This window comes from Lontra canadensis, unplaced genomic scaffold (assembly GCF_010015895.1).
Source record: "Lontra canadensis isolate GAN:19392208 unplaced genomic scaffold, GSC_riverotter_1.0 scaffold28, whole genome shotgun sequence".
NCBI classification, from domain to species: Eukaryota; Metazoa; Chordata; class Mammalia; order Carnivora; family Mustelidae; genus Lontra; species Lontra canadensis.
The window spans coordinates 21,183,750-21,209,030 of NW_022631022.1; the positions used below are offsets into that span (position 1 = coordinate 21,183,750).

Sequence of the window (25,281 nt, forward strand, 5' to 3'; positions counted from 1 at the left end):
TGCTGACATTGAAATGTGGTGTTTATTTCCTCTGAAATCTCACATTGGCTACATCCACTCCAAATTCCCAGTTGTGAGGCTCCCAGAAGCAGAAAGTCTGGGCCAAGAGAGAGGGGAAGAGGCCTGGTCCGAACAGGATTTCTCCTGGGGCTGCTACTTCTCCTTTTTCCTCTTTTAAAATTGTGGTAAAATACACATAACACAAATTTTACCGTTTTAACCGTTTCTAAAAGTGTACTGTGGCATTAAGTACATTCACACTGTCTCGCAACCGCTCATCTCCAGAAGTTTTCCATCACACTCATTAAAACCCAATTCCCCGTCCCCACCCCCCTCCCCCCACTGTGCCCGTCACCACCACTTTACTTTTTGTTTCTGAGTTTGACTACTCTAGGACCCTCATATAAAAGGAATCCTCTCACTTCTTGATAAACAAGGCAGCAGTCCAGGGGATGCGGGGTTGGGGGATGAAGAAGGGAGCCGGCCAGGCTCGAGATGCAGCCAGCAACCCCCACAAGGGGAGGAGCAGGCAGCGGACAACACACATGGAGCCTCTGTGCTCCGGGAAGGGATGGAAGTTGAATGGCTACCGGGCTAAAGCTGAGCCACAGAAACCAGCGGAGCAGCTGGAGCATGGGCTACTTGCCTCCCTCCTTGCTGGCCCATCCCACTGGGACCCATCCTCTGAGGTCCGACTCAGGTCACCCTCCTCCTTCCTAACCCAGTCCATGGAAACACAACAGCCAAAGGCAGCTGTGGAGACACCTCCTGGCCCAGCCTCCCACTGCAGAGGGGGAACTGGTGGCGTGGAGACAGCTGCTCCAAGTCTGAGTCAAAGCTAGAATGAGAACCCAGCTTGGAGACAGCCCACCTGGCGGCCTTCGTCTGCGGCATCCTTTGCCAAACTCCCCTGCCCACGGAGACAGGGACCTGGCCACACTGCCTGCTAGGGGCTGACTGATCCAGTCACAGCTGTGTTTCTCAATAGGCAGGCAAGGACTCCCTGCGTCAGCATCTGGGGATCTGTCTCAAATGCAGATTCCTGGGCTTGCATGGAGATCCAGGTATCTGAATCTATGGGGGCAGGGCCCAGGAATATGCCTTTTTCGCAAACTTCCCTAGGGTACCCATGGGAACCACAGGGATTTATTAAGCAACAATGCCCCATGTTGGGAACAGGGAGGCCACATGCCTAGATGCAACAGGGAGGAGAATTACAGTAACAGTCCAAAGTCAGATCCTCTTTGTGGCTCTCTCCCTTACTAAGCATGTGCCGTTGGCTAGAACGAGGGTGGACCAGCGCCCCATGCTGCCTGCCTCACCAGGCTGCTACGAAGCTCCACAGGGAAGGCAAGAGCAGGGCAGTGAGGAGGGGCTGTTTTATCACTCCCTCCAACCTGAGGCCCCTTGTCCTGCAATCCTGCCCCCAAGAGTTGCAGAGGGCTTTAAGCAAGGGTCCAAGGAAACCCAAATCCTCGGAATTCCTGGAGCTTGGAAGCTCCAGCTGCCTCTTTCCCGCCTAGGACTGAGGGTTGTCAGCCCCTTCATTCCAACCTTGCCTTCAAGAGCTAAGGATGCTCTGGCACACGGGATAGGCCAAACTCTTAGCGAAACTTCAATGAGAGCATCACATATTTACTATAAGCCCAGCTCCCCTGCCATCTTGCAGGTGCAGAAACAGCCTCAGGGAGAAACAGGTAAACCCTTTGGTCCTTAGCCCCTCTTCGTTCCCACCTCGGATGCCCACATCTTTTCCCCTCAGGAAGCCCTGCTTTCTGGAAGGACTCCTCTCCCCTCTCCCTGGAGAAGGGATTTAGGCTTTAGGCAGTGGGAGGGAAGAGTGAGACTCTGGCATCTGCTCCAGACTCTGTCTTAGTCAGGTGGCAGTAAGGCCTCCCGCGCCTCCTGAGAAGGCCCCACCTTCTCTCCCTGGGATGGGGTCTGATGAGCTTCTAGGGTTCGGGAACCTTGGGGGATACAGGCAGAAGCACCTGCTAGTCGGTAGAACGCCTCTAATAAAATTTTAAAAAGGTATCCCTTTTCCAGACAGAGGGAGATACCCTGGCTCACTGCCTGGTGAGCAGAGTAGGGGCTGGCACCCTTGCTCCCTGCAGAGCCATCCCTGAAACCAGGCCCCACCAGCGGGGGAGAAGGGAGCAGCACACACCTAGGTCTGAGCCTGTGCCCCAGCAACACTGTAGCTGGGCAGGGTGGTGGAGTGTGGTGCAGGCTGGCCTTGGGAACAACCGCGGTGGGCACAAGGTGGCTGGAGGCTGACCCCACGCACTTCTTCAAGAAGCACATCAACTCTTAGGCGAGTTTTCTCTGCTAAGTTAGCTGCTGGCTCCTTCCTCTTAATCCCCCCATCCCCAGGTTAAGTGAGAGCAGCAAGAGGAAGACATGGAATTCAGGATCCAGCCACAAGGAAGAAGTAAGAAATGTGAGGAACCTTTGTAGGCTCTGAAAGCAGTCTTGAATTGGTGCGCACAAGAAAGGCTTTCTGGGCAACAGGTGCAGACTGGGGGTGATGGGGGAGCACAATGGTGCCTCCTAGGCTTAGGGGCTGATAAAATAGGAGCAGAGCGACCATCCTCCCCTTCACTCCTCCATCCTCACACCCTCAAAATCCATGGGCATGGAGCACAGCAAGCCTCCTCCCCAGGAGGTTGGTGTCTTCCCTAGGGGTCTGTCCCTACCAGACACAGTAGCCAATACCTCCGTCGGACCAGGGCTCATGGGCAAACTGCTGCGCTCTCCCTGGTGCTGGCTTCATTCTGGCAGGAGGTGCTCAACTCCCTTGAAAGAATGGGTATGAGACCCGTAGGGCAGACAACACGACCAGTTGTCAGTCCCTTCTACATTGTGTGTGTGTACTCTGTGCCAGCCCTCGGGTAAGGAAGCAAGCGTGAAACACACAGGCTGTGCAAAGCTGAGTTCCAGAACTTCCTGTCAGCCCAAGAACCCTCTCAGTCTCCTCATTCTAAAACATCCCTCACTGATCCCATGTCTCCCTTCAGCTGCTGCCGTCCCTCTTCTCCCAGGTGGAGGTTTGGAGGTGGTGCCTCCACTTCACCCACTGTAATCTGCCACAAGCCCCACCACAGCGGTGGAACCGCTCCTACCTTGTTAGCGATGACCTCCTCTTGCCAGCTCTCATGGATAAAGTCCTGCAATTTATCTCAGTGTGGCAGTGTCCAGTGTGCTGGGCACTTTCCTCCTCTTCCAGAATCCCCCTTCTGTCTCCAGGGTACCAGCGGCTCTGGGTTCTCCTCCCACTTCCCTTGGCTACACCTGCTCGTTCATCTGGGCTTTCTTTTCCTCCATCCATACCGACAGTGCTTCCCAGGGCCCCAGTTTCTTCTCTACTCCCTAACCCCATCCAGGGACGATCGCTACCTTGGCTGCAATTCCCACCCATACCCAGAAGCCCCCTAAGTCCATGTGTCCGGCAGGAGCTCCGCTTGGCAAACCCCATCACTGTCGCCTCTTTGGCTGGCCTTCTCCACTGCCGTGCTCCCCTCCAACCCCTGGCCACCGGTGATGATCTGTGATCAGTGTAGCTCTTTAATCTCTTTCCCCCTTGTCCCTTTCTCCATCTCCCTTCCACTTTCTGGTTCAAACCATTAACCTTGAACAGCTGAGCCATGCCTCCTAAATGGTCTCCAAATTCCAGTCTTCCTACTTCCTCCAGACCTGGATATCAAGGTGACTTCTCTAAAAAGCCAATGTCATCACACCCCTCTCCTGCTTAGAGGCCTCTGGCGGCTCCCCACTGGCTTTGGATCAAGACCCCAACCCCTGAGCAAGACATTAGGGGCCTTTGTGATCTGGTCTTGCTGGGGTTCCCCAGATGTCTCACCACCTCCGCTGCCATAGTGGACAACCAGACACAGGGTGCTGGCTCCCGCCTCTGTCCCCTATGCATTCTGTGACCGCTGCCTGAGGTCCTTCCAGCTCACCCACTTGCAAGATCACACCTCTGCGGACAGATTGCTTCCATGACTACCTTGAGCTTGAACTTCAGCCCCCTTTCCAGGGCTCTCATATTTGCTTGGCTGCTTCCCAGCCAACTACAGACACCCCGAAGCTGGGCCTGCACGGTGGCACCAGATTTTTATCTCTGCACAGCACCTCAGGTGCCTGGCTGAGGTGTGTGAAGACCAAGGGCTCCTGGCAGTGATGGAAGAGCAGCAAGAAGTCACAGCAGGCTTGCTCCAGTGCTGGTCCCATGGGGGCGGTGGGGGCACACGGCCCGGGCTGGGGATGGCAGCCTCGCACCTTCTGAATCAAGCCTGATCCCTCAAGAAGTCCAGTGCTCTGGGCTCTTACCCATTTCCTCCTCTTCAGTCTTTTTAGGACAATTTCATAATCCTATCAGGCTTTTCCTGTGAGGTAGTGGGGCAGCCGCTGCTCACATTATGGAAGGGACAAGTGCAATCACAAGTGCAATCAGAAGCTCTCTCAGCTGGGGGAAAGGAAGGTTTGGGGCCCTGATTTCCCTCCACCTCTCTGAAACGTGGAAAGGCAGACAGGGAAGCCAGACTCTCTTCCTGAAGTGCGCCCCCTTTGGTGGGGTCAAGAGGGCAGCCCTGCCCCTGGGATAGGCCCAAGTCCCTCAGGTCAAAGATGAGGAAGCCAAGGCCCAGAGAGCGCCTGTGACTTGCCCCACGTGCTGCACTCCCGTGGCCAAACTGGCTCCCTCTTGTTGCATCCTCGTCAGACACAGAGGGGACGCAAATGCATCATTTCTCAGAGTGTGAAGCCCAGCACTGCTTCTTGCCTTCTGTGGGATGACCAAGGCTCATCCCTGGGAGGAAGTGGCAGGTGGGAAAGGGACCCCCTCATGAGTCCAGAGTCTTGGGGTGGCTGCTGATTTGGAAAGAGGAAGCCCTGGGTCAGTTTGGCTTAGTTGGCAATGGCCTTCCCTTGGTAAAGGCACAGGTAAGCCAGCAGGCCACGCTCCCTTGAGATGGAGCGGCTGCACTGGAGAGGAGGTGGCCCCCACAACTGATGGCGAAAGAAGCCTTGACCAACTGACAGGTGGAAAAACAAAATGTGGCCTCTCCATCCAATGGAATCCTATTCAGACATAATAAGAAATGACTCCCTAAGCCATGCAACAACATGGGTAAACTTGACAATGCTACGTTGATGGAAAAGATTGTGGATCATATGACTGTGTTTATGTGAAATACCCAGACTAGTTAAGTTCCCGGACAGAGAAAGCAGATCAGTGGTTGGAGGGGCTGGGTCAAGGGGGAGTGGGGAGTGACTGCATCATGGATTCAGGCCTCCTCTGAGAGGGAGGAAAATGTTTTGGCACTCAAAAGAGGTGACCTAGCACAGGCTATGCTCTAAATGCCACTGGATGGTATAGTTTAAAAGAGTTATGTTATACAAATTTCACCTCAATAAAATAATAAGAGGAAGAGGAGGACGAAGCAGCAGCTGCTTCCACCACTGTCTTGAGGCTCCTATCTAGAGGGCCAGCCACAGGTCAGCTTTCTCCTCTTCCAGGAAAAGAGCTGGGCCTCTCTACCCTCCCCCTCCCACCACGCCCAGCATTAGGGGACGGGGCCAACACCTCCTGGCCTGTGCGAGAACCCTGCTGCTGGGTGGTCCAGTCTGGCTAGGCCCCAACCCCGTACAGTTTCAGGAAGAGAAGCAGCTGGGCTCCCTGGTTGCACGTGGCTGGCTGGTCCCGACGTCAGCCAAGGGTTGGGTTAACTATGATTTACAAACAGCATTTGTACAATTCTCTATCTGGACTCCAAAAGTTTTGCTCGTTCTTGGGTGCTACAGAGCCATCTGGAAGCACAGTGACTATCAGGGCCCAGGAAACTCTTGGGGCACCTGCTTTCACCTTGGGTCCTTTTAGGGACCCCACCCAGCCTGCCTGCCTGATATTCACTGTCACAACATTGAGAAGCATCTCAGGCAAGTAGCACAGCCTGTTTGAACAGATGTCCTCAAATTGAGCCCAGAGCAGCCTCAACTTTCTCTTCTTTGGGTCTAGACATGTCTCCTGGTGCCGCACAGCACAGGGTGACCCATCAGCCTTCAAATAGCCCTCAGAGCACTGAGATGGGCAAAGGATGGGGTGGAGGCTGCTTCTGGTCCCACCTGTCATCCCTGCAGACCCTGGGCAGCTTTCTACTCTTCTCCAGGCCTCACTGTCCCAACTTGTCAAATGCCACGCCCACATTCTGGGTTGCCCTAAAGTTTAGTTGAGATAAGAGCTAGAATACTGCTTAGGACTGGTCAAAAGGCATCTATCACAGCATCAGGAGCCTTGTAGGTCAAACCTTTGTAGAATCTGTGAATTAACACTTCATTAAGTCCTGCCAGGCTTGGAGTCTTGGAATGACCCCACTCTCGGCCTACAGACACGTCTCTAGGTATTTCCTGAGGAAAACGGGGCCAGACTTCAAGGGAGTGATGTTCATTTCACATTAGATGAGACGGGTGTGCTGGTTGCGCTAGGTCAGGGGTCCAAGGCTTTGCAGGGCTGGATCTCTTCTTTCTCGGTTCCTGGCCCTGGCCCTTCCCCCAGAGTCTCGGTCCCCTCACAACCTTTTGTCACTAGGGTCACAGAGGGATGCAGTGGTGACAACCTAGATTAGGAGCCTAGAGGCCTGGGCCCAGTTTTGGCCAGAATTGGCCAGGTAACCCCAGGTCACTCTCTTTGTATGTACCCTTTGAAAAAGGCCACTGAAAATGCACAGCTGAGGGACACTGGCTCCCCTGGACTTCTCACCAGAGGTGCTCTAGTCACCAAGGAGCACAAACACTATCCCGCAACTCCAAACCCACTGGGGAACAGGGGTGGAGGGGGACCTCTCTGAGGCTTTCTTGCGCTTGCTGATGCTTGGTTCTTCAGGGCCCTCCGTGATATATGCAAACCCAGGTGCATGACTTGGGCTGCCCCATCCTGAGATCAGCGTGTAGCAGCCCTGAGTTCCCACAGGGCAGGGTGCCCTGTTACTCCCCTGTTAGCCCTCTGTTACTCCGCGTTACTCCTCTGATGCTACCCGGTTATGGCTCCACCCAGCCTGGTCTTTGGTCTTTGACAAGGCCAAGGGCAGGGACTGGTGGGAAGCTGGTGGGGAGCCCTCCCACTCTGGGTGTGTGTCTGGGAGTGGGTGGCGGTTTGAGGCTGAGATTCCTCTGCGCAGGGGCGTGTCTGTCTCAGGCATCTTGTCTCTGGCAGTGACAGGAAGGGAATGCCAAATTCATGCTAGGAAATAAATTCTGCAAAGCTAATAAAACCAAAGCAGAGGGACAGAGGGAAAAACTGCAGCAACTTATGAAACATTTTTGTTGGCAGTCACAGGCACAGGACACATTTTCCAAGGTTTGCATCAAGGAGACATCTGGCCATGGCCTGTGTGTTTGTGGGAGGGAATCATGGGGAGTGGAGGCAAGGGAGCTAGGGAGGGCAAGACCCTCCAAAGGGAGGGAGGCTGGGAAGCAGACACTGTGGAGGGGCTGCTGAGTCACCTCCAGGGCAATGGTTTCAGTGAGCTGGTGGTGACGCTCCCCGGGAGGGTCAATGTTGGGATCTGCCCCCATAGCCAGAGCTTCAGGCCCGGGCTTGCCTGCCAGCTCTGTGGGCTGCAGGAATCGAGGCATGGGAAGGGAATGTTCTATGCTTGGATTGCCTGCCACCCAGCCCCACCACACCGCACACCCAGACTCAGGATTCAGGACTGATCTTTGAAGGCTATTGAGGGCTACTACAAGGGGCCAGAGCCAGCCCACAAGAGGACCTCGGGACTCTTAACTCTTTGGGTTTCCTGACCATGTCTCCAAATAGTCTGTACTTCCATACCTTCACTCACGAGGTTCCTCTTGCACAGCATCCTTCTTCCCTTCGAGGCACTGCTGTGCTCTGGGACCCAGAGCCCCCTGAGCCTGTGGGGTAGCAGCATCCATGTTGACGTGAGCCGTGTGTGTGTGTGTGCGTGTGTGTGTGTGTGTGTGTATGCATGTGCACGCATCTCTCCAACAGGCTCTCTGCCTTTTCTTTCTGCCATTCTCCCCATGCTTTGACCCTGCTGAAAGGCCCCACTGGGCCCTCTGCATGAGCTGATGTGGGCCTGTGGCCGTGGAGGTGGGGCAAATGGGCGGATAGGGACAGTGAGCAGCTGACTTGGGCTAGTCTTTTGCTCCATTGGGAAGAACTGGATTTCCACAGGAAATTCTCCCATCTTTCAATGACTTGTCACTGCTCACAAGATAAAGCCCAACCTTCCCAGCCCCCTGGGAGACCTGGCCCACAGCAGTCCGAAGTCAACGGCACTGAAATGCAGCCCAGGGTATCATGGTGATGGTCTGGGGACTGCTCGAAAGAAGGGTCACTCACCCCTGTGTACAGGCAGAGCAAGGTGCTGGCATCCTGGCTGCCCATATGGTTCAGTCTCACACTGGGCAACTAGCTCACACTAAAACCCAGTGGCCCAGGAGTCCCCAGGAGCTCGTTCCCTCTTACCTCACACAGGGAGATCCTGACTTGGGCTTCAGTTGGCTGGCTAGAGCAATGGTAAAGGGTGTCCGTGATCCCTGAGCCCACCACTCCATTCCTGTGGCCTTCTGCTCATACTCGGCCTAGCAGACCCCCACAGTCCTGCATCCCCTGCTCAAGTCCACTGCCCAGGCTTGTGACTCCATTCTCTCTGCCCACTGTGTGCCCAAGCCCTGGGTAGTTCTCACCACCTGCAGGCCCCCCGGGCATCAGCCCAGCCCCTTGCCTGCTGCTCACACACATGGCCTTTTGCCCTCCTTCAGCCACTTCCTCCTCAGTCTCACTTTCACACATGTTGTTGCCTACCCCTTACTCGGAGGACACCTGTTTGTCCTCTGGGATTCCACGCAGGGATCATGAGCTGGGGTTCAGGCCTCCCTGGAGGCGTCAGCAGTGGCACTGACACCTCCTAGCCCAGAGCCCAGCCCCCTGCCTTGTTTTCCCCTCTGTGCAGCCTTGAGGGCCAGCAGAGGGCGGGACACTGGTAAATATTTAGGGAACAGGGCTTGGTCTCCCCAGGGCAGGAGTTGTCCTAAAGAGGTCACAGGACCCAAGTCTTTACCTACCTCTGAGAAGAACACCGAAAGAATGACCAGGCTGATCCAGTGAATTATGCCGGCAAACTGGAATGCACTGGAAACTGCAACAAACACAATAATGGGCCAATTTTAGGTGGAAGGAGTTAGGTGCATTGGTAGAGGGCCTTCACAGCATGGAGGCAGACCTCTGGGAGCCCAGGGCCTGCTCCTGGGAACATTGAGATCTGGACAGAATCAGGCCGGAGAACATCAAGGGCCACTTAAAATGGTGTCTGTGGTGGAGGTGGTGGGAGGACGGCTGGCCAGTGGTGCTGTTCTTTCCTTCTGAGAGGCCTCCTCTATCTCCCCCATAGGCCGCCTCCCAGAATTCCAGCTCAGTCCCATCAGCCTTGTGGGCTTCGAGCTACAGCCATCCTCCTAGAAAGGGCCCTCCAGAGCCGGGCTTATGAAGACCTCCGTGGCTTTCAGAGCTGGGTAGGCAGCTTCGGTCAAGTGCAGATGAGCTTTCAGAAACTCCTACCACCATTCCCCTCCAAAACTGTGGGCTTAGTTTTGTCCCAAAACTGTCAGTGGGACTCAAGGCAAGCTTACTTTGGCTTTTCACTATGAAAACTCTGAGTGTGGAGAGGCCAGTCGGCCAGGGTGTCTGGGGGATGAGGGTGGAGGCAGCCCCAGTACAGGGGCCTTCACCTACTGAGCGTGGAAGGACAAGCATTCGGGCTCTGCTATCCTTCCAGGTGGCTCCATTTCCCCTCCAGACTCCAGAGTGCAAGTGGAGAGAGCTGTCAGCCCCCGAAAGCTCCCAACCCACCTTCCACCAGAGAATCCTTGGAGTGAAGGTGCTTGCTCTGAAAGACCCTCTTAAAATACAGGAGCCAAGACCAGCTTCCAAGCCTAAGAAGGGCATAGTTCATCAAGTAGTGAGGTCAAAAGCAGGGTGCTGGGGCCCAGGATGAGGGTCAGGTGGGCTCTGATGGAGAATAGATGGGTGGGGATGCTTCCCAGAAGGCAGGCCTGAAAGAAACACCGCAGGGCAGTGGGCAGGGCCCAAACAGGGTGCAGGAATGTTGCAGAAAATGCGCCTATGCCCTTTCTCTTCTGGGGTTGGGCCAGGCCTGCTTAGCGTGCAGCCCGAGGGGCTAAAGGAAAATATCCAGGGCCTCAGTGGGGAAGCTGGCTTTAAAGAGAAGAACCCACAGTCTCCCCCAAAGTGCTGAGATCAGTGAACCCTGGGGGCGGGCAGAAACCCAGCCATGGAGCATGTCCCCAGAGCATATACAGCAAGGCTGCAATACCAGGTTCCAGGTGGGAGACCTCGGGGTACCCTGGCATTGGGCCAACGTGACCCTTAGAGGATGAGGCCTGGATGCACTGTGGATTCTTTCCATCCCAGGCCACATGAGGACTAGTGGAAAGTGAGAGTCTGAGGCCTGTGTGACTCTGAAAAGACCTCCAGATGATTCTGAAAACATAAAATCTCTCCCCATTATTTCTCAAATGAATTCCTGTGCCTTTTTTTACGGTTTGCTTTAGAAGAGCAATAAATCTCTGATTGTGCATTTTATGGAATTTAAGATGCCTTTTATGAGCTGCTATTGGATCTCCCACCAAAATCAATCTCCTGGATACTTAATTTTAAGCAAAATTCCAGTGTCGGCCAGGTTCTCAGTTCTACTCAATGCCATGTCACAACCTGAGCAGCCGAGGGCCCCAAGTATAACCTACGAAAGGGAAAGAAAGACTCTGTTATGGCCAAGACCTCATAAAAAGCAGACATATGGATGAGTGGGAGTGAAAGTATACAACATGGTTTAATTGAAGACAGGTTGAGTGTAAAACCAGTGCTGGTCACTTTATGCTGGAAGATACTTTGATTGGAACCCAGGGGCCACCAGCTGCACAAAACCCAAGGAGGCTTATCAGACAAAAGCAATTCTGTACTCCCTGTCATCCTCTCTTAGGGAGTAGGGAAGGCTGATGGGGCGTGGAAGGGACTCTGATGGATCCTAAAAAGAGAGGCTCCAGTAAAAGAATTTGGGACATTTGAGAAAACAAGTCGAAGACAACTTAATGGGTTTGGGGGTGGCTAGGTCTATTGTCTTGATTTTGCCAATGGCAGAATCTTGGGGGCCAATAATTTCATCTCTTTTTTATTTGCACTTTAATAATCTGCTTCCTGAATCAGAGAAATGTGGCGGCGGGGGTGGGGGGGCGATCCGGGAGTTCTACCAGAAACCACTCACTCATCCAAAGCCAAGAGTGAAGACGCCTGGCTTTCCCCACTGGTGTACTAAATAGGGGTCTGCAAGGGTCGGGGGCAGGAGGTGTCCCCGCCCCAGCAGTCACATTACCACAGCACACCCAGAAGGACAGAAGAGGGAGCAGACAAGCCGTCGATGGCCATGTGCATCAGGCTCCCTTAAACACAAGAGTAGGATGAACACCAAGAGACCTACAGTGGGAAGGAAACTGGCCAGGCCATTGAATGGCCTGGTGGCCTGAAGTCCTTTACCTAGGGGAAGTCTCTAACTTCTCCAAATGTTAATTCCCTTGCCTATAAGATGAGATAAAATCAGTCACATCCACCTCCCAGGGTTCCTGCTAGGGTCAGATGTATGGAGAAGCGCTTTCAGGATGCTCACAGCCATAAGTAACTCTGCCAACTGACGGCTAGATAACAATAGAAGCAATCCTATCATCCCTGTGGTTGCTGTTCCTTTTAGTTACTACAAGGTGATCGCCTCCACATGTGAGAACTCTCTGTAAGCTATAGAAAAATCCAACCTGGAAAACTCCAAATGGGAAAAATTAAACAAAAACAAAAACAAAACAGTGCACACAGGGGTCCCCAACGTTTTAGATCTCATCAGTTTCTGATTGTGAAGGGCAGGGGCAGCTGTAGAGGCCACATTAGGGAGAAAGGGTAAACAGATACTGGAGGTGATGGGGAGAGGAGCTGCCAGATTTCCTCCCTGGGTTGCAATCCCCATGAGCCATGGGGCCAGGGGCACGACAGTGGCATCAGGCTGGGGGGTAGATTGCACTGCTGGTTGGGGACCCCTGATGGATGCACATTGAATATTGACATCATATGTATTTGCATATGTATCTCTCTTGCTACTCACACTGGAGAAGCTTTATATCTATTAGAAGTTCCAGAGTCAGGAGAATCACCACCAATATTACACAGGCTACCAGGAAACTGTTGAGACTCGCACTGAGCAAAAATACCTGCCACACGGCTGCTCTCTTCCCACAGCACGGCTTCAGCCAGGTAGACCTGTGGGGACAAAAGTGGGACAGGAGGCGGGGACAGAGGGTGAGATCCCGGCCATAGCTCTGCTCTCAGACCCACCCTCGTCATTCCTCCCCAGCTTTGCGTCTCTCAGCAAAATGCAACCTTCTTTGAGAGGTCACTGGGTAGAATCACGAAGAGGAAAACCAACTCAGGAGGCGATGGAGCTAGGTACGGAGGCTGACCTGGGCAGCTCAGCAGCAGCAGTTCGTGCTTCGGACTCTACAATGGGTGTGAAACCCACATTGCATAGGTTCCTTGTAATCACTGGAGGAGATCATGAAGGTCATCAAAGAGCCTGGCTGGGTGTAAGAACTGCATGAAAATGAGCTGTTATTATCGTACGACTTGTTTGGTCTCGGAATCTAGCATAGGCTCTAAAGTTAGGAAGCCCTCAGTTCACCTCTAATAAATGCTCAGTAAACTAATGAATGAATTTCCAGCGCTTTTTAGCTATGCAAAGATTTGAACTAAATCTCTGTTTCTCAAAGTGGGTTGTATGGAATCCCAGTTCCACAGAATGTGAATGGTTGTCACTTGATAATTTCTATGGTTGGACATGTTTTGGAAAATTTGGGTCAAATTCAAATGGATATTTTTCTAGGTGGGACATTTCAGTGCCTTGAATATGTTATTATGCATCACCATGCTCGAAATGGATCACAGTAGCCATGCTTTCCAAACTCGCTAGATCATAGCAATGTCCTATCACCGAGCATCTGGTGGGACTAGTGCTTCATGGACAATCTTTTGGGAAACCCCAACAGGTGGAAATGAAGCCACCAAGGGCAGAATTTTTCCTGAGTAGGACTGAAGGTGGGAAGGAGGGGCGGAACCTCAGAGCTGGGTAGGTCTCTCAGGGCATTTGATGTATTCCCTTCCAGAACACAAGATCCTGGGAAAGAGGGGTGCCTCTAGGGGGGTGGGGGTGCTGAAGCCAAGCCTCAATGCCTTGGTGAGGAAGAATTAGGCATCCTGAAGAAGCAGAGACAGCACTCGGCAGGGAAAACCCTCACTTTTGGCTCCACCTTTGGACATTCAGGACTATGTGTGAAGGTATCTCTGCATTCTGGGCCTCAGTCTCCCATTCATAAAACTCCTTAACTCCTGGGTTATTGAAAGTTAAATGAGGGAATGTATCTGACCTATGAAGTACCATGTTGTTGAAATGGGTTGATGAGAATGTTGATGTTATTTGATGACCCAAACACTGCTATCTCCCTCCTCTTCAACCAGAGGGAGCAACTGCTGAGGGGGGTGAGCACCCGCATCCATCCCCCGCCCCGCCCTGGGATCCCAAGGATGTCACTGGAAGAGGGCATTCTGAGATGTTCCCTTCTCTGCAAAGGAATACTGTGAGTGCTTTGAGGTGGAATTTCTTCCTCACGAACCATCTGGGGAAAGCTTGGAGGAGCCCCCAGCTGTTGGAAGATGGTACAAAGACCCCAAACTGACATCACACGGAGCTCAGGAGGGTTGCCAGAGAAAACACAGAATATCCAATTAAATCTCAGATAAACAAGGAATAATTTTCTAGTATAAGTACATCCCAAACACCACAAAGGATAGAGTTATACTAAAAAATTATTCATTGTTTGTCTGAAATTCAACTGAAACTGGGCGTCCTGTGTTCAGAGCAGAGGGGTGTGGAGGGGGTCTGGTGAGGGTGGTTGTGGTTTGGTCAGAGGGACGCATGGGAACCCGGAGTTGCAGGTGAGAAGCCAGAGCCAGGGAAGGAAAGGCCCCCAAAAGGAGGACGAGCTGCTGAAGCCTCCACCTCACAACTCAGAGGCTCAGAGAGGCCTAGAGGCTGCCGCCCACTGTTGCTACCAGCAGCTGCTGCTTTTGGATATGAATTGAATTCTAAGATCTCCTTGGCCTTAATTACTCAGCTGATTGCTCCTCACCTGTCTGCACGGCTCATCCACCCCGCCTTCTCCTTTTCCCACTGTGTGATATTCCTGCCCCAACAGCCCAGGGGCCCTATTTTAATCCTTCCCCCTTTCACAACTCTCTCATGCCAGCCTGCAGCTGCCTCAGCACTTTCCCTCCTGCCCTCCTGTCAGCTCCTCCCAGATCACTCATCGCCATAAGCACCTTGCTTGCCAGCTCCAAAGGAGACTCTGCTCTAATTCCACATCCTCTCGGAAACCCAGTCCAATTATCGGTGGCCCCCAAAACTGATGTCGTTTCATTGTCATCTGAAATGGGAGGCAAGCATGTCCTATAGTTATAACTAAAAAGGGGAGCTGCGAAGGCCATCTGGCTGGGCCGTGTCACCCTGAGCAACCGGCAGAAGACTGTCCATGCGGTCAGTGCATTTGTTGGTTTCTGTGCCTTGTAGACCCCAGGTGAATGGATGTGCCTCTCAGAGTCTTCTCCCTCTACCACAACAACAAGTTCCCAAAGAAAGATGAGGATGAGTGGGGGGGGGGGGCTCAGTCAGTTAAGTGTCTGCTTCTGGCTCAGGTCATGAGCCTAGGGTCCTAGGATTGAGCCCTGCATCGGGCTCCCTGCTCAGAGGGAAGCCTGCCTCTCTCTCTCTCCATCTCCTTCTGTGTGCGTTCTCTCTCTCTCTAGCTCTCACTCTTTCTCAAATAAATTTAAAAAAAAAAAAGAAAGAAAGAAAGAAAGAAGAGGATGAAACAAAACACTGGTTTCTCTACAAAGAGCAGACTCCAATCTCAATTGACCTGCTTCCATGGGAGGGAAAAGTCATTTTACTTGGTGCTTAAAATGCTGAAATGCTGATTTTTATTTTCTTGTTTGGTTAGAAAAACTTCCTAACCAGATCAGGTTATTGAGAAGCTGTAGGAGCAAAGCGGGGTGGCTGAGACTGGGGACTCGTTGCCCAGTAAAGAGCAGGTGTCTGGAGTCCGCCCGCAGTGGGCAATAGCCTTGCCCTGATGCCACAGCGCTCCTCGGCCTCTGGGAGCAGCCAGGCAGGGAACCAGGCACCCAGCAGGATTCAGAAACCAGGCAGGGAAGTCAAAGGAATGCCAGGTACCCGCCAGGTGCTAGGGAGGCACTGTGATCAGGCAGCAACCCTGGGGCAGTTTACATCTCAGTGGAGGAGGGAGTCCAACAGTAAACACAACACATTTGCAGATTATGTGGTGGGTACTACAGTTGGGAGGTACTGGGGGCGGGGATGGGCACCAAGGGTGACCTTTTAAATAAGGCAGTCAGGTTAGACTGCTCTGAGAAACTGACCTTTGAGAAAGAGCTGGACGGAGTGTGGCCTGGCCCACCTGGGGTGTGGTGGGATGCACATTACAAAGCAACTATTGATGGCAAAACTCTGCTCACGCCCAAAGAACCTCCAACAGAATAAACAGGAGAAGAACAGTAGCCAGGAGCTGGGCTGGGAGAAGACAGGGCTGAGTGCAGTTTGCCAAAGCCCACCGAGAGCAGACAGTGCAGGTATTCCTATGGCCCAGGGCACAACAGGCACAGTTCCCAGAGAACCCCAAGGCAGCATCAGAATGGAGCCCGTGACCACTGCGCTTGTCCTGCTCTTCCATCTGCGCCAACCCGACTGTCCTTCATGCCTGCCCCAACTTTGCTTTCAACTACCAGCACTCAACCAGGCCCACCACAGAGGAACCTCAGGCAGCCCCCATTCTGCACAAGGTTAAGAGGTTCTATTTGCATCATGGTAGATGTGGACCCCAAGACCCCAGGGCAACACACACGGGGTGGACTGAACTGAAGCAGGTGGAGGGACAGAGAAGCTGACGAGGAGCTGGGCCTGGAAATCTGCAGTCTGCACTGTGGTTAGTGGTTCTCCAAGCAGGCTGCATCCTAGGACCACCCAGAGAGCTTTCAAAAGTTCCAGGACCCAGGCCACACACCAGACCATTTCTACCACAACCTCTAGGGTAGGACCCGGGCCTCAGTATTTTTTGATCTTCTTGGGTGATTCCAGTGTGTGGCCGAGATTAAGAACCAATGTCGGAGGTCCTTGAAGCTGAGTGGTCTCCACGGACCAGCAGCATCAGCATCCTCTGGGACCTGGATGGAAATGCAGAATCATGGGCCTGCTGGGTGCCCACTGAGTAAGAGTTCACATTTCAGTGTGAGGGCGAGTGACTTGGGGGGAACTGCTTTGGGAGAGGTGACAGGTATTTCGGGGGACAGATGGAACATGACAAAGGGAGTCTGGGAGCAAGAGCTACAAGCCAGTGAAGGCAAGTGGGTGCCAGCCCAGCCTGTGGGGCTCCCCCACTCACTGAGACTGAGTGTGTACCTTTGTGGAGGTGTCGAGGGCCTCCTTAGCCAGAGATATGAGGCTGAAGTCAGAATCCAAATAGGCTCTTGGCTTCTAGCTCCTTGAAGAGCAGGACCCTGGACCCCAAGGCTCTAGGACAGAGGTTGGGCTGAAGCTGCACTTTCTGGCTGAGGGGCTGTTTGGAAATCCCAAGCTGCTAATAAAATTCCTGTGAAATTCAAATGACTCAGACATTCCTAAGAGACTATGTTTTAACAGAAAAATAGAATGTGTCCAGTTTCAAAATATCCCCGAGTGGTTAAATAATGAGTCAAGGAGCTTATGGGCCAGAAGGGAAATCAGCATTGACTTGTTAATTAGAGAAGATACTTCCTTCAGCATCCCACCCAATCAGGGCCCTGGAGCTGGGCCTCAGGGTGGTGTTATCCCTGGAATTGCCACCAGAGGGCAGGCGTCTATCAATTTCAGGGCTTACTCCAGCGACAGCAAGGGGCCAGCTCCAGGAGGCAGGCTTGGGCTGCCAAAGTCTGTAAATATCAGCAGCCAGATGGCATCTCCTGGCAGGTAGGCAGGTGTTCTACTGCGAGGTTCTACTAGTTCCTGAGGCCTCCGAGAAATCCTGGGGTGGGAGTGGGGATGCTGGGTACCTTTACATCTGCTTTATATTCTGAGGTGTTTTGATAAATGTTTGAAGGAATAACTTCTAGAAAGTTAGGATGAACTTTGGCAAATTTCCGACATATCTTCCGTGTGAGATAAGGCCATGGGAGTGGCTCGGAAGCAGGCAGTTCCAGGTCACTGCACCATCAGGCTGCATTCCCAACCCTGGAACTCACCCAGCCCCTTTATGAAAGGCGAGGCAGAAGCTGCAGCGCCAGGATAGGAGGCTGTTTGCCCGTGTGGCCTCTCCCGCCCCCACAATCCACTGACCAGTCAGGCCACCGTGCCTGCCATGCTGGTGTGGCTGGGAATGTGCATCATAGGGGAAGGGGGCGGGGCGAGAGTCTGGGTAATGGGGGCCCTTCAAGTGGTGGAAAAAGGTGCTCCCAGGCAGTGGAGAGTCAACGGCAGGAGGAGGCAGCAGACGACAGAAAAGCTCATTTCCCTGCAGGCAGCCAGACCAGATGGACCTGCCAGTCCTACTTGGTGATTTCTCATCCATCAAGTGCCCTAGGAAAGGAACTGGGAGAGGGGTGGAGGGAGTCAGAAGCCTGTTTGGTAGCAAGCAGGGCTGGAATGAAGTCCCAAGGACTAGGATTCCCTCCCTGCCGCTAACTCGGACCTCAGAAGGCACTGCTAGACCAGAGCCTCAAAACCCTGCTGGGTCGCAGAGCTCTCTAATGGGATGAAAACTGTGGCCCTGTGCCTGAAAAATGCAGGAAACCACAACACTGGGCATCACATTCTAAGGGGTCATGGACCTTTTGAATCTCACTGAGGGACTGTCGAAGGACATGTGAGCTCCAGGTTCAAACTCCAGGACTGGGCAGTCTGAAACCCCTTCTAGCCCCAAAGGGCTCCAATTCTGTGATGCTTAACACCTGTGGCTTGGATCCTGCAGCCCCGGTGGTGTCAAGGGTCAACACAACAGCCCAGGGCCCCACTTGACTTTACTGCACTTGTTCCTGGTGATTAAAACACTGTCAGAGAAAGCCATGAGGCGAACTTTAATCCAACTTCTGGCATTGACCTAGGCTTTATTTTTTATTGACTTAACAATACAATACAGCATTTACTATGAAATAGGACTTTTCTGGGCACTTTACAAATGTTAACTCATCTAATTGTTTTAGAAGACAATTCCTTCAATTTTTTTCTGTTAATGGATGGTGGGGAAAGCCAGACTTTTCCGTCTGGGTTTGGGTGGTGACTGGAGTCTCCAAGTCACACTCCTGCAGCAGACTGAACTCTGAGTGTAATCTTTGAGTCTTAATTTCCTCATCTCCAAAAGAGGGGTATTATTTACCTTTGCAGAGTTGTTGTGCTAAAATATTGAAAATAGCATATGTAAAGCACATAACAGTGCTTACTTCATGTCTACTATGCATATCTACTGTGATGATGATTTAGGTATGTGGGTGTTAGAAAAGGGATTAATTATCTAAACAAGGGAAGTCTCAATGTTCATTCCATTCCAGGCAGAATTATTATGTGCCCCCTAAGTTCGAGGCACTGCATTATGTGGTGAGCACAAGACAGTGGACAGGGTCTTCATCCTCACAGAGGCTTAAGACTTGTAAAGGAATTCTGACTGAGCCCTGGCCCTAGGCCACTCCGAAAAACAAAACAAATAAAGGGAGAAAAAAAAAGAAGGAGAGGGAAATGAGCTCACATGCACAGACTTCTCCAAAGAGACTAATATCCACTCGGGAGAACCATCGACCCAATGCCCACAGGGACACCTTTTTGCTAAATATCTGAAAGGGTCACTGGGGCTTCTTTCTCTCCCAGGGAGAGAAAGGCTCTGAGTTGTGGACTGGCAAATCCTGAGGCAGCCACACTCTTTCTATTGGGCAAAGTGTAGGTTCCAGGTGCCTCCAAAGGTGACCGAGGACCCCCAAACACCAAAAATTCAGCCCACTTGCAGCGGGGGACTTGTCCGTGGGGTTACATTTTCCTCCGCCATTCCAGGCAACACTCACGCACCCGGCGAAGGCGGTCAGAGGTTCTCTGCCGCCACCTAGTGCTAGTCTGTGGCCGTACACCCTGCACCTGCGCGTCAGAGTGGACTGGCGGTTTATTTTGCTGAGAAAGAATCAATCCGTGAATTTATCGTCCTCTTAATCAAAGAAAAATCTTTGAGATTCTTGGACTACAGAGAAGAAGATAACCTGTGTTTACCAGGAAGTTTATTTTATCTTAATTAAACCTTTATTGCCTGTTTGGGGCTTCAAGAAGCCTCCGGCAAATCTTAGCCTACTGAAAATATAGTCACTGGGACTGCTTGGGGCCGGGTCGGAACACCAGAGGAAAGAGTGGCATTTTATTATAGACAAATCTTGCTGACATCAAGAAGATGGATTAATGAAGCTCCTCCTGAACTTTTTCTCCTTGGGGAGAAAATGCAAAAGATGTTGCCTGCCAAGTGAAGATATAGAACTTTTAGGCTGCACTTGCAAGTCATGGCTGGGATGCACCTGTCTTTTAACCCTGAACCCCAAAAGGCTTTTCCTTCCTCCTCTTTTTAAAAAATATTTTATTTATTTATTTGAGAGAGAGAGAGAGAGAGAGAGAGAGAGAGAGAGCAAACAAGTAGGGGGAAAGGACAAAGGGAGAAGGAGATGCGGGATTCAACCCCAGGACTCTGTGATCATGACCTGAGCCGAAGGCAAAACCAACTGAACCACCCTGGTGTACCAGGCTTTTCCTTTTTCTAGGTGAAGTTGGTATGTTTTGAGGTAAATCTGATTTACTTTTTCTGGGATGACTTTGTGGAGGGATGTGGAATTAGCAGGGATGCTCAGAGGTGGGCCAGCCACGGACCACAGCCTTGCATTCTGGGGCATAAGAAACCTGTTCCCTCCCTGTGGCTCATCCTTGACCCCACCAAAGTCTGGGAACCAGCCCCAATTTTCCCCAAACAGAACTGGCTTCCCCTTCTGTTCATCCTTAACACAGTCCTATCCATCCACTCACTCCCTCATTCATCCAAATCATTCCTTCTTTCCATCAACACCGTCTCTGTTTCAGGCTCAAAGGATCTGATCCTTGCCCTGAGGGGAGCACATGGTCCAGTACTGGAAGCAGACTGGTGAGCAGGCCAGTAGAGCCCAGTGTCATGCCTGCTGAGACAAAGGGAGACAAAGGGCTAGGGGTATACAGAAGTGAGGCCCTGCCATGGGTGGGGTGGGGGCACAGAAGTCTTCTTGGAGGAGATAGTCCTTGAGCTAGACAGTGTAGGGAGAAAGGACAGTATTTTGGGCTTTGGTTTAGTACGTTCCTCCCCTTCCACCTTCTTTGCCTCCAGCCTTTGTTTGCTGGTATATCTAAAATTAGTTTAGTCCTTATTTAAAGATGTTGCTATATTGGACCTATCTTTTTTTTTTTCTCCCAGCCTGACATCTAAAAAGCCATTCCTGTGCTCCTATTATGTCTTCTTCCTCTGACTGTGAAGTTCTAACAGAAATGTGACATTGGCATCATCTTTAATAACATCCTTTCTGTCTACTCCTCCTCCTCCAAGCTTCTGTTTTCTGGGGGTCTAGCCTTGAACTCTCAGGTTCAACCTTTTAGAACACTAAAATAGAAATAATTACAAGGTGCTGAATATCTTTCATTTCTTCTTTTATTTTTATATTTTTGACAAAGACTATCCCACCACATCTCATGACCCTCTCTGTATCCTCTTTCCACCAAAAATATGGGGAGCACTGTTTCTTTCTGTGGCCACAGAGTCTCCTCTGTAAAAAGGGAGGTGAATGACTCTTGCCTTATACTGCCTTCCTCGACACATTCTATCATCATCATCTCTCTGGGGTGGAGATCCTGGGCTTCTCTGAATTTCCTTTTGTGGCCTCTTGTCTAGCCCAGACTCTGCAATCCAACCAGGCCTCCAATGCAATGTAGCTGGTTAGGAGAAGGTAGAACTTCCAGTCTGTGCCATGAGTTAGCCTCCTGCAAACCTAGTTTCCCTCTTCTAAAAGCGGACAGTTGGTTCACTGAAAAGAGCTCTGTGCCTCACTTCCCCACCTTGAACGGGGGGATGTCCAATGGCAAAGAACAAGAACCAGGCAGAAGGGATTTGGTTACAAGGAAACAAAGCATTGTCAACCGGGATGACAAACGCAAGTCAAACTGCAGAGAATCAAGTTGACAAAGTTACAGAAGAAACAGTCTTAAGAAGGCAGACAATGGCCCTAGACCTTTCCCAAATGATGACAAGAAAAGCTGAAAAAAAGATTTAATTCTAGATCAAAGGCTATGAATGGAGATTTGGTGCTCTTGAAGGCTGTAGTACATTGTGGGTGATTCTTCAATATTCATTCCACTCCTGCCCCATCGGTAATAGCAATGTGTTTTGGCAAATGATAGCATTCAAGTGATGGGTCCCATATCCCTTATGACCCAATTCTATCCAATGAGACATGAAGAGAGAGCAGGTAAATATTTCTGGGAAAGTTCTCTGTTCCTCTTAAAACAGCATAGTGGGCAGTCATTCTCTCTTACCAGACATGAATGAGGAATGTAGGCAGCTCTCTCACAAACTGAAGGAAACCTTAGTGTGAGGATGAAGCCAGTACTGTTAGCAGCAGAACAGAGAGATGGAAGGACTCTGGTCCTTACTGATGCTGTTTAGCCTCTGGACCAACCCAGATGCTGCCTGACTCTGTGCTCCATATTACATGGGCTAATCAAAGTCTGGCTGAGTCTGAGATGGGCTTTCTGTTGTATGCAGTTCAAAGTAGCTGGCCGATGGTCACCAATCCTTTGTGAGAAGGGTGGTATAATGAAGAGATATTAAGACAATAGGAATTTACAGGACGTGGAGATGGCAGAACATGAGGGGTGAAAGCAAAGGAACTGGCCTGGTCTCTCAGGTTACTACTGGTGTAGTACGGCATTGTGACCAGCTTGGGTGGGGCTCAGACACCTTCTCTGTTCCCCCCTTCCTGTCTCTTGACTGTTCATCTGTGGACATACTTGCGGGTTTGTGCTGTGTCACTATTGAAGGAAGAGGCACCCAGCAGGCAGTGTGGGGGGGAAGAGGCAGGGAGAGAAAGGATGATGACCACAGGGGCGAGGTGTGCCAGCCTCCCTGTGGATTAGATTGGACAGCTGCTGGTAGAGGGGTGAAGGTCAGCAGCAAACAGGACCAAGGCTGTGGCTATAAGCAGAGCCAATTCTGGGTTCACAGATAGTATAGGGTGGGCTGGGGTTGGTGGGGGGAGGCTGTTCTTCCCCACCTGGCATGGAGCCCACACTGCATGGGTACCTGTGGTTCTGGGGTTTCTGAAGCTCCTGAACTGACAAACATTGCCACAATGGGCCATTGCTGGTGGCAGTGGGTTCAAGGGCTGTGGACATGGATGAGAAGGAGCCAGAGCAGGCAAGGAGGAAGGACACAAATTCCAGTGTGACCACAGCTGACTGACTAGCTTTACAGAGTTTTGGTGGCTCCTGTCAAGGTGGCAAGGCAGCTCAGAGTCATTCGAAATGAGCCAAAATGCACATGTGACTCATTCTGGCAGGAATGGGTCGGGAGGCCAGGCAGCTAGGTATAGATCCACTGATGGGAACTATAGAAAATACATTTTGGGAAAAGACAGCTCAGGTTCAGATTTGGGTTTAAGATGGCCGGAATTTCTGGAGGGGCAGGTTGTGGCTCTCCAGGCTGGACTTGGGTGCTGTTACTGAAAAGGCTCTTTTTAGCAATGAAGTGTATGGAGACAATAACTCTCCTGTCAAATATGCAGACAACTCAGGAGAAGAATAGACTATTCCACGGATACTTGTTAGGATTCTGAGGTGTGTTTGGGATCCCTGTGAAGATGTCCAGGAAGTAGGTGGATATGAGCCGGTAGATTGAGAGAGAAATCTGCACTAGAGACATGGCTTTCAAAGTGCAAGCTGAAAAATATTAAGTTATGGGACTGGATGAAAGTAGAGAGAAAATGACCAAAGACAGAAAATGAAGAGCCTCAACACTGAGGGACCAAGCAGAGAAAGAACAATTTTTAAAAGGCTTAGAAGGGCCAGAGGGGCGGGAAGAAATCAGGAGAGTGTCGTAGAGCAGCAGACCCAGGGAGGCTGGGTTTGAAGAGGGAGGAAGTGGCTGCTAGTTTCCAGTCCTGGCCAGAGTATAACCGAAGGGCCCCAGCAACACGGGACAGACCACTACGCAGATGGGGCTCAAGCTGGACTGTGCAGGCTGAGGAATGACTGGGAGGAAAAGGGACGTGGCAAGTGCAGATGAGGCTTTCAGGAAGTTTGGACACGAAGAGGAGAGAGAGGGTGGCAGCTAAAAGGGACACAGAGTCAAGGGAGAATGTGAGACCAGAGTGTGTGGTGAATCAGGGTGAGAATGTAACTGATGGAACCACATTTAGAAGGTGGGAGGGGAAGGGGATCAGAGCTCCGAGATGAGGGGGGCTCTCAAAGGATGAGGGGTGGGGTGCAGGCCCACTGGAACAATTTCTATTTTCTGAAGAAGGAACAGAGGAGGTCATCTGCTGAAGGCAAGGGGGGACTTGAGGAAAATAGAAGCAATCTGAGATGACCACCTGGGACCAGGAGTACCCGCCAGCCAGGACCACAGGGGGACATGGTCAGGCGGAACCGAGAGCAAGTTGAGAGTAGAGACGTTGAGTCTTGGGGATGTGCTATTATGGGTCGAACATCTGTGCCCCGCTCCCCCCATGTTATATTGAAGCCCTAACCTCTTGTGTGATAGTATTTGAAGGTGGGGCCTCTGGGAGGTGATCAGGTTTACACGAGGCCAGGGAGGGGCCTGCAGGGTGGAAACACTGGGGTGGGTATGTGTTGTGGGGAGCGCTGTGTGTTGTGTAAGACTGATGAATCACAGATCTGTACCCGCGAAACAAATAATACATTACATGTTAGTAATAAAGAAATAAAATACAATAAAAAAAGAAGAGGTGGAGTCCAGAGCTCACATTCTCCCTCTACCCACATGTAATGTGGAAAGGCCATGTGAGGACAGAGCAAGAAGGCGGCCATCTATAAGCTGAAGCATCCCCGCCAGCCACAACTCTGCTGGCACCTTTATCATGGACTTCTGTCTCCCAGAACTGTGAGAAGATAATATTTCTGATGTTTAAGGCACCAGTCTTTTGTTGTGGCAGCCTGAGCTGACAAAGGTGCCAATCTGCACAGATGGCTGGTTCTCCTCCCCGAGCCCTCCGCAGCCTGGGTGTGGAAGAGCAGAGAGCAGAGTGGAGAGCTGCGGTCTGGGCTGTGCTAAGCAGGCACATGAGAAGGACTACAGGCTCTTAGGAAAGGCAGGGAGCTTGGTGGGGACGGGCTCTTCCCCATGGCTGGGGGGGCTTACCCACATCACAGCGACTGATTCTTCACAGGGCTTTCATGGGCAAAAAGTATCTGACGCCGCAGCGGTGTCACATGGGCAAGCCATGTTAACCACAGTCACAGCTATGATGTTGTAAAGGGCCAGGTGACAAACAGAAGCTCAGTGGTCTGGCTCAGGAGCCAGGAGATCAGGCTCTGTTTCAGTCTGCTGATGTGTGACCGTGGGCAAGTTCCTTGCACTCTCTGGACTCTGGAATATTAGAATACTTAGCATAGATGTTTTCTATAGGTCTTTTCCAGCTCTAACACTTTCGGATTCTGGGTATTGTAAAAGCACTGAGACATTATTGAGTTCAAAACTCAATGGCAGGGCAGTGGGGTCCCTAGGCATTTTCTTGCTGGGGTCCCTGAGGTCTCCTCTTCCTACAGACAACATTCATGTATCTATATCACACTTCCTCTGGCAGTTCTAAAAAAGACATAACAAGCCCAGAATGGAGTCACCCATGCTAAGCCCCACATCAGCAATCTGAGACTTAACACTTAACGTAATTGTAGCTTCAGCCTCTCCCAGGAATATAATCTTTAAGCAGTCCCCCTGGAATTCCCTGGTCAGCACCAGTGAGGTCATCTTCCTTACAGACCCTGCCATCCCGCATGGAAGGAGGCCTTGCCCGAACAAACCACTCTTTCCTGGAATAAATCT

The 25,281-nt window shown here is 51.6% G+C and overlaps 1 protein-coding gene across 5 annotated transcripts in view; it reads right to left on the reverse strand.

Annotated features, from left to right (window-relative positions):
• TMEM266 (transmembrane protein 266) overlaps positions 1-25,281 on the reverse strand; it is a 111,041-nt gene that overhangs the window by 35,699 nt on the left and 50,061 nt on the right. For 4 of the 5 annotated variants that reach the window (XM_032865132.1, XM_032865134.1, XM_032865131.1 and 1 more), the window contains 2 exons: positions 12,189-12,343; positions 9,091-9,164 (listed from right to left, as the gene is read on the reverse strand). In XM_032865132.1, coding sequence (XP_032721023.1) covers positions 9,091-9,164; positions 12,189-12,343 — 229 coding nt within the window. The remainder of the gene's footprint in view (positions 1-9,090; positions 9,165-12,188; positions 12,344-25,281) is intronic. The other variant, XM_032865135.1, reaches the window with a different exon arrangement.